Consider the following 12,126-nt stretch of genomic DNA (forward strand, 5'->3'; position numbering starts at 1 on the left):
CTACTAAAATTTGCATTTTATTTGTCTTTATTTCCTCTGACAAAAGAAAGTTACCTATGCCAACATGTGCTTCTTGTATCATGCTCACATCATTAGCACCATCACCGATCGCTAACGTTATAGGTTTCTCTGGAGATGTTTTTAACAGTCGCACTACCTGGAAAAAAAACAAGGGCAGAAATTTTTCAGATTAGAGAGATAGTCTACTTACAAACCATGCCACTAATTCCCAAGTATCTTTCTTAGTTACCTACCTGTAAATATAATTAATATGTTTTATGAATGTGGATGCCTGGGTAAAAAACATCTTTGGCCTATCACATGAGCAAATTCACTGCTCCTTTAGAAAAGCTGCTCACTTTGGGGCACAAGCCTTATTTAAATGTTATGCCTGCCTTGAGCTTCTTTTGTTGTTCTTATTTAGATGGTCTTCTACAACTCTAAATTCGGTGCTTTGTCAGAGAGAATAGTGAAGTAAAAGTTAGAACTGAAAATTTACTTAGGAAGTAATCCAGATTTAATGCCCCTTACTAGACACGCCCAGATTCTTCACACTTTCAACTAACGGAACTAATCAGTATAAAAGAGGAATCTGAAAAAAATGATGTTATTAGCTCAAAGATCAATACATGCTGTTACTGAGGAAAATAGTTTCTTTTTAAAGCAACTTCATTATCACCAATGGGTATTCTCAGCTGGGAAAGTCACAGAGGAAGACATGACTGAAAAGAGGAAAAAAATTGTTTACATACAAGGCTCTAAAATACTCAAAAGACCAGCAGCGATATCCTGTTCTTTGCAGAAACTAAACAGATCTTTAAGGTAAGTGCCAACAATATTCTAAATAGAGAGGAGTTAGATAAGGCTTTTGGTTAAGGAGATTTAGTAATTCATAGAGCCTTAACTAAACTTAGAAGCTTCACTAATTCAGTTGTAAATGGGCTGCAGAGGTAAAGGTGTAAATGCAGATCCAGAAGGCTTTCTAAAAACAAAACATATTTATCTATGAAAAAATACTGCATTTCCCCCCGAAGTTCCAGAAAACCCAAAGCAGAAATATCAACAGAGCAACAACTGCATGAGGTAAGCAGACACAAACAACTGTATTCCAATGACTGAGTTCCAGTTGGCAGTGTCAGTGCATTGACTTACAGGAGTGGTAACTCCCTTCACACAAGGCATACAACAGTGATGAAATCCACAGTCCAGAGAAGTCCACCTGATTGTGGGAATACATTCCTGAATTGCAGGTATTAACAGTCAAGTTTAAAGGTTCCCCATTCCTAAGGGGTAATTATTTCAGGTACATTTCACATTAGATCATAGTAAGCAGCCTTAAAGAGGTAGCAAGGCTGCAGTATGTCCCTCAGATCAGTCCTCATGAGATACCGAAGACTGTGGTTGGTAATTCAGACAAACATCTACACTAAAAGGTCCAGACAAATCCTCTGGCAAATTTTAACAGCAGCAATCAGCAGCAGCTCTGAATGGCTAACATGAAAGATCTTTTAAAAGGTTTCCAAGCCATAAAATATACAAAAATAAGTAGTAAGACCATTAGCCATATATTAACAGGCATTAAAATTAAGGGAAAAGATGCAGGAAATATTAAACTGAGTTCCAGCTTAACCTTGGAATAAACCTCACAAAAAGGATGCCTATAGCAGAAAATCAAATGCAAGGCTACACTAAACTGCCATACACTTCCTTCCCCACCCTTCCTTCCCATGTTGTATGGCATTTGTCTCAGTGATTTATACACTTTAGCGTTTAAAATTAAAAAGTCACTGCCATCAAAATTAGGTTTTACTGTACTTCATGACAGAACACAGGAAATAATGGAGATTATCTGCTCTACAGGGTAAGAATTAAGAAAAGCATTATTGTCTGCTATTTGCCAAATTTGGCAGTACAAAACACATTATAAATCAAGTTAAATGACAAAATAAGAACAAGGACATAACAGGGAATTTACACCTTAAAGAGAGTAAAGTGGACACATCCAACAAATTGTTTCTCTCACAGTTACAAACAACTTCCTTTTAACATTTTATTGAAACTAATATTATACCAACTTTTATATACGGCTGAACAATTTTATAGTGAAGTCATTCTAAAGATGGCATTAGAAGTCTGGCTAAATGTTGGAAGCAGGAAGAATGATGTCGAAACAGGTCACTCATGCTATAATAAAACAGCCTGCCCTCTTTTGCACATCTAGTACCTCACATAAGGGTTTCCTAGTGCTTTAAGGCAAAAAAGAGGTCTTTTTTCCTTTTCTTTTTGACAAGGTATAAAAATAAGAGTGGGCAGTGTCCTTTCAGAGGTTTAATACTGCTGGAAATAGATGCAAGAAGCCTTTAAAGTATATAGATAAGCTGAAAGTATAATCAAAAAATACTCCAAAAGAGGTATACAATTAAATATTTGTCAAAAAAAAAAAAAAGAGAAGCATAAAATGAAGAGATAAAATTTCAAAAGGAAAGAATAAATATTATATATAGCACTTCAGAGCTTACCTTTCTAGAGTAAAAAGAGAAAAATAATCACAAAATCTGAATTTTATCTGACCTGTGAGTCAAATTAAGTACATGTGAAAGAAAAATGGTCTTAAAAGAGAGCACTGAGGCAAACCTCCCCTGGAGACCCCTGGGCCTCAGCTTCGATTCCCTTCTACTTCCTCTGCAAACTTAGGTATTTTTTAAATCTTTAGAGAAGCACATTGTTTCCCTACAGCTTCGTGAATTTTCAATTTAGCTTTTTTGTTTGGAGAAGTGATGGAACAGGCAATGCAAAGGTATGCAGGTGATCAGGATAGCTACTGCCTTACAGAACGCTCATCAAGAGGCTGCTTAAAGATTAGCCTTTTTCTTGCTCGGTGGCAGTATCTTGACTTCTCCCTCCACTTGCAAATCTTCACAAACGCATGTAGAAACTTCTGAGCAAACTACTGCAGATCAACTGAATTTAACAAGGATTCAAAAGTCACACAAAAGGTCAGGCAAACAAAGCGAACAGTTCCAGAAATCCTTGCCTCCTCAAAGCATGATAAAAACACAAGAGAATCCCGATTACATTCTCACTTACCTTTGCTTTCTGAAGGGGTGCCATGCGACAGCACAACACTGCAGAACAGTTTTTGCAAACCTCCATGAACAGTTTTTCATGTTCCCTGAGTGCAAGAGAGAGGCTGGTCCCATCCACAACCAGTCCATGCTGGATAACATGGTCTTCCTTTATTCTATTCAGGGACAAAAATGTTGGCTTTGTATTGGTGTGATGAAAAAATTTCAATTTTGCTATGAACTATGTGGTTGCCCATACAATAAACAAAGTAGTTAGCCTGTTAGACAGACTGCTTCTTCATGTCTGTTACTATATTAATAAATACATTTTTTAAAAAGGCAACTTCATGTGTCTGGCACATACATCAAAGAGATGGTCAGAAAATTTGAAAATAAAAGAAAACCAAGCTAAGATCATCACTGAGATAATGACATCTCAGGTATTTTACCTCTTGGCTAGCTGCCTCAGTTGTTCTGCACATGTACTGTCTGACTTGTGTTGCACAAGCTCAAGGATGTTCATGGTTCTATGAAAGTGTCCACATGACAAACTGACACTAACAGCCGTTTCGTGCTTATCTCCAGTGAGTACCCACACTTTGATACCAGCCAACCTGAGTGCTTCTATAGTTTCTTGGACTTTCTCCTGCAGTCTAGAAACAAGAAAAATCTTAAATAACCGGTCAAACACTTTACAAAAAAAGAGCTCACACTGTAACTCCATGTTACTCTTGTAACCCCACTATCATCATGATTTAAGACTGCATGTATTTTCAGAGAATTTTAAGTCTGGCACATGACATTCTGTTACCACCAATAAAACGAAGGCCTTGATGAAACAAAACACTGAACTTCAATCCTATTAAGTCATCAAAAATTTGTAATAAGCATATCAATTTAAATTAGGCATCGTTGCTGCATTTCAGAAGCTTTAAAACAGTCCACAACAATGACTATCTAGTGTGGTGCTTGAAAAGCTTCTAAGTGCTCCATCTGTACACTCCAGTGTACAATACATCCTCTGACTTACAGAATACACACTACACAAGCAGAATGCTTTGTGAAGTAGGTATGTATAGAAGTTTTCCCAAGGAATTAGCCATTACCCTCAATATTTACTGCAATTATTCCATTTCACATACATTAAATCTCTCCTGATAAAGCACACTGTATGTCATCGCTATTAAGCCAAAATCATGTGGTACAACACGTGTTTTGAATGCTCCTCAATCCAAAGAGTGGTAAACATACTAAACAAAAATGGCACAGAACTTCTGGTTGTGACAGGAGAGTTTTTCATGGCACACATCATATTTCAGTTATAAATCCTAAACTCGCTATGTTTTTGAGTGTAGTTAGCAGAAACTCCATTGCATACTTGTCTTCTACTCCTGTAGCCCCAAGTAATTCCAGATCCCTTTCTATGAAGTTGAATACATCTGCTAATCTTTCTTCCCGCTGTTGTAAGGCAGTCCTGGCCTCATGAAGGCGTTTGCCAATTTCTTGATACTCCTCAGGTGTGAATCTTCTGTAGGCTATGCACAAAGTTCTTAGTCCTTTCTGTGAGAAAATAAAAGACTACATTCAGAGTAGACAAGATTCTGATCTAACAAGAAGGTGTCACCTGCAATTCGCTCACTTCAAGTCACAGAATTTGTACTGGAAGAATTTTCTTCCAATCAGCTGGGCAAGCATATACGCTTACCAAAGCAAATTCATCCACATGTATCCTTGTTTTGTCTATTTCTCCACTCTTACTACGTGGAAGAACAGAAGATTCTGCTCCCTTTGTGAATAAAAGCTTTTCCCCTAAAAAGTAAAATAGAACAGAAATTAAGAATACATATGATTTAAGAAGTTCTCAACTGCAGCTTGTGCAACTTCTGATCACTTACCTGAGGGGCTCTCTACAATGACACTCATTCGTCTGCGATTTGAATCAAACTCCAAAACATGAAGCAATTTATACCTGTATTTTGTGTTTTAATAGAAAGGGGAAAAAAACATTTTTAGAAATAAATTTCCAGAGAAAATTACTTATAAATATACTCTTACCCCACAGACCTTTCCTCGAAGTGTCATTTTTATATAGAAACTCTAAAAGTAATGCTACCACTGTTAAGCAACAATCACTCCTATCGGTGTTTGTGCAATTGATTGCTTTTCATCACTTTACATATACTTAATTCCATCCTGTAAGAATAAAAGGTTCTTCTACCGATAGGAAGCTTTCTGAACACTAGTTTTGCATATGGAGATTACAATCAGCTCTTACCTATTCCTTTATCCTTCTATCATTACTTCAAGCGTTAATTTGAAAACTACATTTTGTTTCTAACACTTGTAAACAATCTACATAGTCAAAAAAGAGTGTAAGTTCCCTGATAACTGGACTATTTTTTGTTATGTTACCACTAGTTTAGAAAATTCATTTTAGACATTGAGGTTTAAAGTACTGCCAACTGACACAGATCAAATCGATAAAAGGTGTTATGACATACCGCAGATATACAGTTATCAATAATATTTCTACTCATTTTGGGAAAAGTTTAAAATATGTAATTAGATTATGCATACATGAGACTGATTCTGGGAACTTCTAGAGCTGAAAGCACAACCTGTAAGAGCTGAATAAGCAATCCAGTTTTCCAACTCTACTACAGTCTCAACCTTTGAGAAACAGGCAAAGATGCAAACTGTATTAATACACACCTATAGGTATTATCTCTATACAGATATATATCTATATACAGAGTGACTGACACGAAATTCTTGTATCTCAGTTTCGATTGGTAAGGAAGATGCAAACTTTCTTGAAGACATCAAGGGAAAAGCATTAAAAAGAGCATGCTGTGGAAAGGCAAGGTTTTCTTAGAAGATCACTACCATTCTGTCCTTCAAAAGAAACAAGGACTAAAACCAAATACCTTTCTGGTTTTCCAAGACTTTTTACTTCCATACTGTCCCCACTAGTTCCAGTAAATACTACTCCAACCCTAAAAGGAAAAGAAAATGTATGTCTAATCATCACTTCAGACATAATGCCTATTGATTGGGGGGTGGGGGGGAAGGAGACAAGAGGCTCTGCTCTCTTTCTAGAGAAAATGAAGAATGCCCACTTTCTACAATATTTTAATAGCAACATACTCTGTCCACTATAATTTCTCAAGGATTTCCATAAATATTTTAAATCATCACTTTATAATATGTCGAGGTTTTTGTGTATTGTATTTTTATATGTTCATAGTAAACTGACAGTGCCAAGCCCTGGGCTTTACAATCTGTCTGAGCGATTTTTAAGGTTGCTTTCACCGTGAATTGCCAGCCCTAGTAGGCAATTTCTACATTAGATAGTTTTTGCAGCACAGCTCACCGGCTTGCAGCTTCAACTAAAGCTTTCTCATCTGGTGAAGAAGCATAATACTCCAATGGGGATGTTACTCCACTGGCATGCCAGGGACCATCAGCACCATCTGTTTGATCTGCATTGATCTGCACTGTATGACAAAGACAAACTGCTTTCAAGAAGAGTTCTTCCTCTTTCATCTGTAAGAAAGAAAAACCTTTATTTGTAACATTTACATATCAACCAAGTTTTGAACATACTTAATAAAAACATGTTTTTACTTTAAAATCTTTTAAAAGTATTACATGTTAAATAATCATCTCAACATGTTTAATAAATCTTCTTTGTTCAGTAACACTTAATAGCTTCAAACTATTCAGAAACTGTAATTTAAAAAAAAAGTTAACGTTCATTTCTCTGAAATAAAACATTTTCTATCTAGGATGCCTAACAGGGGGAAGTCTTACCAAACTGTGCCTAATTCCATCTGGAGAATCTTCAGAAAACCCCTCTGGAGTTAATTTACCATTGACTTCTTGGTACTTTACGCCATTAATGGAGCACTCCCGAAACTGCATCTCATTTTCAGTTAATGTACCAGTTTTGTCTGTAAAGACATACTCTACCTTTTGTAAAATAAAACAAAAAAGAGACTTGGAGTTACATGTATTTGTTAGAAAAAAAAAAAAAACACCAAAACCAAAATAATCTCCACTCACACTCTCCTCTGTACACCTCTTTTTGATCACATAAAAATTTTAGTTTCTACCATCAGATATTTATACCTTATTTTTAATTTAATCAGAAAGCAAAGTGCAACCAATAAAAACTCTGCAGTAATGAATTTTAATATTAACAAAGTCAAAAATAGAATGTAAAAAAAGGAAACAATGTATTTTTTACTCTACCTGTCCCAATTCTTCATTGAGATCTGAAGTATTTACTTGTGCTCTCTGGTTTGTTTCCTTGTGATAGAGGTCAAGATCCCAGCCAATAAAAAAAGATCCAAGAAATTTCTGCATCTCAACAGTCACGTAAAGTGAAATAGGTATTATAAAATTGTAAAGTACCAGAAAAGCAAGAAAATCTGAAATAAATCTCAGAATCTACAAGAGAAAAAGAGAAAATGTAAAGATTACTGTAGTGAACAGGTGAAACATGGTTACTTAGTTATGTTTCAATACGCATGAAAAATGCCAAATTGACAGAGCCGGAGGAGACCAAGTCCCACGTACGCATGAGACAGGCAACACAAAAAGTGACAATGCGGGTATTTCCGGGTTGACCCAGTAATGCGCCTTCAGACTGATGCAAAAAGACTGCCTTAAGCTATGACTGGATGTTTCAATTCTCAAGTTCATTAATTTTTGTCCTTTCTACTGAATCTGTCAGGAGGGCTGCCAATTAACTGTCATGGTGATTCTATTTTCAAACAGGTCTCTTGAAAGAGTTGGGTCTGGAAAAACTAACGTGTTCCCCATGCCATCAACCAGCACCATTCACAGGCTTTTCTAAGGAACCATAAATGGTGAAGGCAAACAACTGGTATTCCATGTTGTCAGAGGAATCTGCAAGTATTCTGTATTGGTTTAGGACAGCAGAGCGACAAGAGGGTTTCAGTCTACTGGCATTCCCAAGTGACACGGGTGATCAAGACTACATGACAAGAAAGAGACTGTGTGGATTTCAATGGCACAGACTTCTTTTACACCTCTTCAAATCACTGTTCAACACATACATTTCAGGTAAACAGCTATGTAATAGGATAGAAATTTCTCTTTATTAGGTATGACAATTTTAACAAATTCTGAAATGCAACATTACAGTCTCTTTGAAGTCTCCTTTTTCCTTTGTACAACAAATTGTACTTTGGGAAGACTCTTACCAACACCTGATTATTGAGCAAGGGAGATTAGAGATGAGAAAAACTGGGACATCTCTTTCAACATTACCAGATATTGGTATAAGAGAACCTTTTGAAGAAAGGGAGTACAAAAGCAGTCAACAGTTTGCAAAGCTAAACAATGTCTGTTCTTCCTAATTAGGGAGCGTTGCTATAATTACTTAAAAGTCAGTACCAATAATTAAGGTGTCTAACAAAACTCAGGAAGTTCTGTGCCTTAAAACACGTTCCAAACTAAACCAGAAAAAATAGATAAAGACTGAGAGCAGTAATTCACGTAAGAGAAGATATACTGAGAAGACGTGACAATTACTACGGTTAGAGAGTTTCTTCAAGTCTGTCTATTAAATAACAATCTGCAGAACACAGGACAGATGAACAGAGAAAACACTCCAAATAAGGATGTCAGCATATCGAGAAATGCAAAGCAGATTGTGCAAGTAAACAAAGGACAGAGAAAAACAAAGACGTGATAGAAGGAGAGTCACATGTAGAAACACAGATGGCTCTGTATGCTCCTGAAGGCAAAGGTAAAGGAATAGAAAGATTGAGTAAATACTTATTTCAATTCTATTCAGAACGGAAAAGGCTCCACAGGCTAGTCTAAGTTACATAGCAACTACTTCAAATTAAGAGGAGCCAACAATTTACTTGACTGACCACTTCAAGCAGTTGAAAGTGCATTAAGTGGGTGCAGGTACTAAAAATAAGTCATTAAACAATTTGAGAACTTTACTAAATTTAGTACTTTTCAACAGTGACGCTTTTAGATAAGATTATTTTAGAATACATTGAAGTTTTTGGTAACTGTAGTGATAACCTGAATTACTAATTTTAAATGGAACACAGCATTGAGATATTTTTCCAGTTTAAGCACAAAAACACTTCGCATGACAAGGTTCTGAGAAAGCTGCATGTTCTACGGAAGTGCCAGTAAACTCTTAACTCTCCTTGAATCAAAGACATTCTCGAATAACTTTTTTCCTTCCTGAACCACTATGTACTGGCTGGAAATTTCACTCTATTTGTGAAGCAGAACAGAACTCTCCTGACTCAGGATTTGGAACTTTTTGCACACATGGCACCTGGTGAGCACATTCAAGTCTCAAGCCTCTGGAAGATAGGGAGGGTGTGGGGGGCTGTGGGTGTTAAACATTTGACACCACACCACATGTGGCAACTGGATTTCCAATCCTTCTGTGCTTTGAAAATCCCCTCTACATCGTAGAAATCAGCTCCAGCCATTCCTGAACTGCTTTGGAAGAAGCAGAATTACTTGTACAGAAATCAAAAATTAGAACACAGAAAAATAGAGAATGATTTAAAAAAAGAGACTACTTGGAACTGCAGACTTAAGGAACACTTTGAAATATCCCTCCAATCTCTAGAGAAAGTTGAGAAGGCAAGCAGGAGTTTGAGCAAAATTACAGCCCTACAAAATTGTGTGAACAATTTTAAACATCACAGAATGTCCAATGGGCCTGAACTGTGAAATCACTGCAATGGAACGTGCACAAGAACAGCCATCCTCCTCCTCTTTTCATTTAAGGAATGACAAAAGACACCCAAACCAACAGTAACTATAATAAGAACATAGAACATGAGGAACATGTCCTAACAAAACCCAAAATTTTCAAACAGCTTAGTCTCTTCATGAAGGGAGAAAAAAAGTCCAACCAGTAACAGGTAAGATATTTCTACAAAGGGTGAGGCTACGTAGGACTAACCCTCTCAAAAATACTGAGATAACAGCACACAGACTTGCAAGTGGATCATGTAGTAGTTACACCTATATTCAAGAATAGAGACATAATAAATATCACATTCAGTATACAGTGGTTGAGGGTTCCTCACATACACAACTGCATAGAACTACATTACCTTACTGCTGTTTCTTTCATGCTCGGTCTTTTCATTATACCAAGGCTCATCCCATTTTTCTTCAGCTTGCCATGCATACTTTAAAATAGTGCTCAGAATGGCTTCAAATAGGAGGATTATTAGATAAATAATCAAAAAGGAATTCATGGACCTACAGAGGCAAAAAAAAGGCAACTTCAGTTTATTTTAAGTAGTCTGTTGATACACTGGTTACATGAATTGATCAAAAACTTATCGGACAATTTTTTTTTCAATGTATCCCATGTTTGATATGGATATGAAGTTTCTATGTGACAAGCAAGCAACAGAAGTGAAAAGAAATCCTACATCTGACTAAGATATACTCTACACATAGCAATATGAAGACTAGATTAAGGTGCAAGAATACCCAACAGCTGGTTTGTGTCACACCTGTTGTCCAAGATTTTGGGGGCTGACTTACCCTTTTCTTCTTCCCTGAGTATCTAGCAAGGCTGTGAAGGCAGTACAAGCAACCACAGTGGAAATCCAAGGCTGCACCTTTTTCTTAAGTTAGAAGAGCACTACCATGTGCATCTGATTATTTAACTCAGGCCACAATATACCAGGATATAGCTGAACTTTTCCTGTGCACTCTACAGTTCTGCTTGCATGTGGCTATAGAAGAATAATCAATCCCATGTTTGCAAAAGAATGCTGGGAGGCTACCTCAGATTTTTAGTAACTGGAATAAAAGCAACATATCAGAACTTCTTTTCCATTAAAAATAATTCATGAGGTTCAATATACAAATCTCTATTATAGTAGCATCTATCCTGTAACTATGAGCAAAGATTTTTAAAACTGAGCCTGCAACTTGTGCTAGAAACAAGATTCACTGCAAAACATATCTGGATAGGCTATATCCTTTAGACTGTGTGAAACAAAGCTATTGTCCATTCTATCAAATACTACAATTCAGGATAAGATTTGTAAGCAATTAAGACTTCGTTTCAATCTGTCCTCTTTAAAGGCGTGATGCAGTCTTTCAGTAGAAGATGCAGAGAACAGCAGAGGCTGGAACTGTTGTGAAAATTATCTCTGACCATCTGGTTCAAGCAGCATTTCACCTATCATTAAATGATCTCCACATCTCAAAAACAAACCTCCCAAACTAACTTCTTCTGCTTTAGTCCTTTTTAAGCTCGGGTATTTCAGCTTTGTACACCACAGAAAGAATAAATAAAGGATGAAAAAGGATGAAACGCCAAAAAAATGGATCTTGTCTTCATAGCTTCCTACTGAAGGCAAAGGAATTGCACTCTCTTCCCTTGTCTACAACCCAATAACGAGATCATGAGGGTTTTAAAGTTACCAAGGAAAAACTAAGTTACAACTCTACAAATAAGAAAGATATTAGAAAATAAACATACTTTTCTACTGCTGACCGTTTCTGAGATTTACTCTTGTAATTTAATGCCATCTTTGTCTCCATACCTGTATACACTGCAACACCTGGGAACGAAGGGGAGAGGGGGAGAAAAAGTTATACTTTATTTTCTGCATATATACAATTTGCAGAATTTTTCATTTTAAGAGACAGGTGATATTAGTTTTGTGTTTACCTCAGTACAATGGTGAGACAGCATTTTGTATTTGCAATACTCCGCTACAGTAAAACAGTACTACTGAAGTAATTTTAACACCTACTAAAACACTGTTCATTATTATGACTGTACTGCTCTTCAGTATGTATTTTATGGAAATCAGAATGGTAAATCTCAGGAGAAAGTCTTAAACAATGGGTAACAGTAACAACAGTCATTTATTCATTGAAGTTAAGCTATTCCTTTGTCAAACCACTTCAAATATTTTCACAGAGAGGAGCTGGAACTTTATATCCTTAGAGATTATCATTACTTTCATCTATAATCATATCCCCTCAGGTAACAGTCAGTGAGATTATTGCAATT

The 12,126-nt window shown here is 36.4% G+C and overlaps 1 protein-coding gene across 15 annotated transcripts in view; it reads right to left on the bottom strand.

The window, feature by feature from the left end:
- ATP11B (ATPase phospholipid transporting 11B (putative)) overlaps positions 1-12,126 on the bottom strand; it is a 71,448-nt gene that overhangs the window by 29,730 nt on the left and 29,592 nt on the right. For all 15 annotated transcript variants that reach the window (XR_012624319.1, XR_012624321.1, XR_012624320.1 and 12 more), the window contains exons 10-21: positions 11,587-11,668; positions 10,196-10,346; positions 7,320-7,517; positions 6,879-7,037; positions 6,439-6,611; positions 5,993-6,061; positions 4,961-5,034; positions 4,771-4,874; positions 4,444-4,625; positions 3,515-3,718; positions 3,088-3,241; positions 55-157 (exon numbers count right to left, since the gene is read on the bottom strand). Coding sequence is in view for 12 of the 15 variants with exons in the window: in XM_074834186.1 (XP_074690287.1) it covers positions 55-157; positions 3,088-3,241; positions 3,515-3,718; positions 4,444-4,625; positions 4,771-4,874; positions 4,961-5,034; positions 5,993-6,061; positions 6,439-6,611; positions 6,879-7,037; positions 7,320-7,517; positions 10,196-10,346; positions 11,587-11,668 (1,653 nt within the window). In the remaining 3 variants the exon portion in view is untranslated. The remainder of the gene's footprint in view (positions 1-54; positions 158-3,087; positions 3,242-3,514; positions 3,719-4,443; positions 4,626-4,770; positions 4,875-4,960; positions 5,035-5,992; positions 6,062-6,438; positions 6,612-6,878; positions 7,038-7,319; positions 7,518-10,195; positions 10,347-11,586; positions 11,669-12,126) is intronic.

The sequence above is a fragment of the Strix aluco genome, chromosome 9 (genome assembly GCF_031877795.1).
Source record: "Strix aluco isolate bStrAlu1 chromosome 9, bStrAlu1.hap1, whole genome shotgun sequence".
In the NCBI taxonomy this organism is placed as follows: Eukaryota; Metazoa; Chordata; class Aves; order Strigiformes; family Strigidae; genus Strix; species Strix aluco.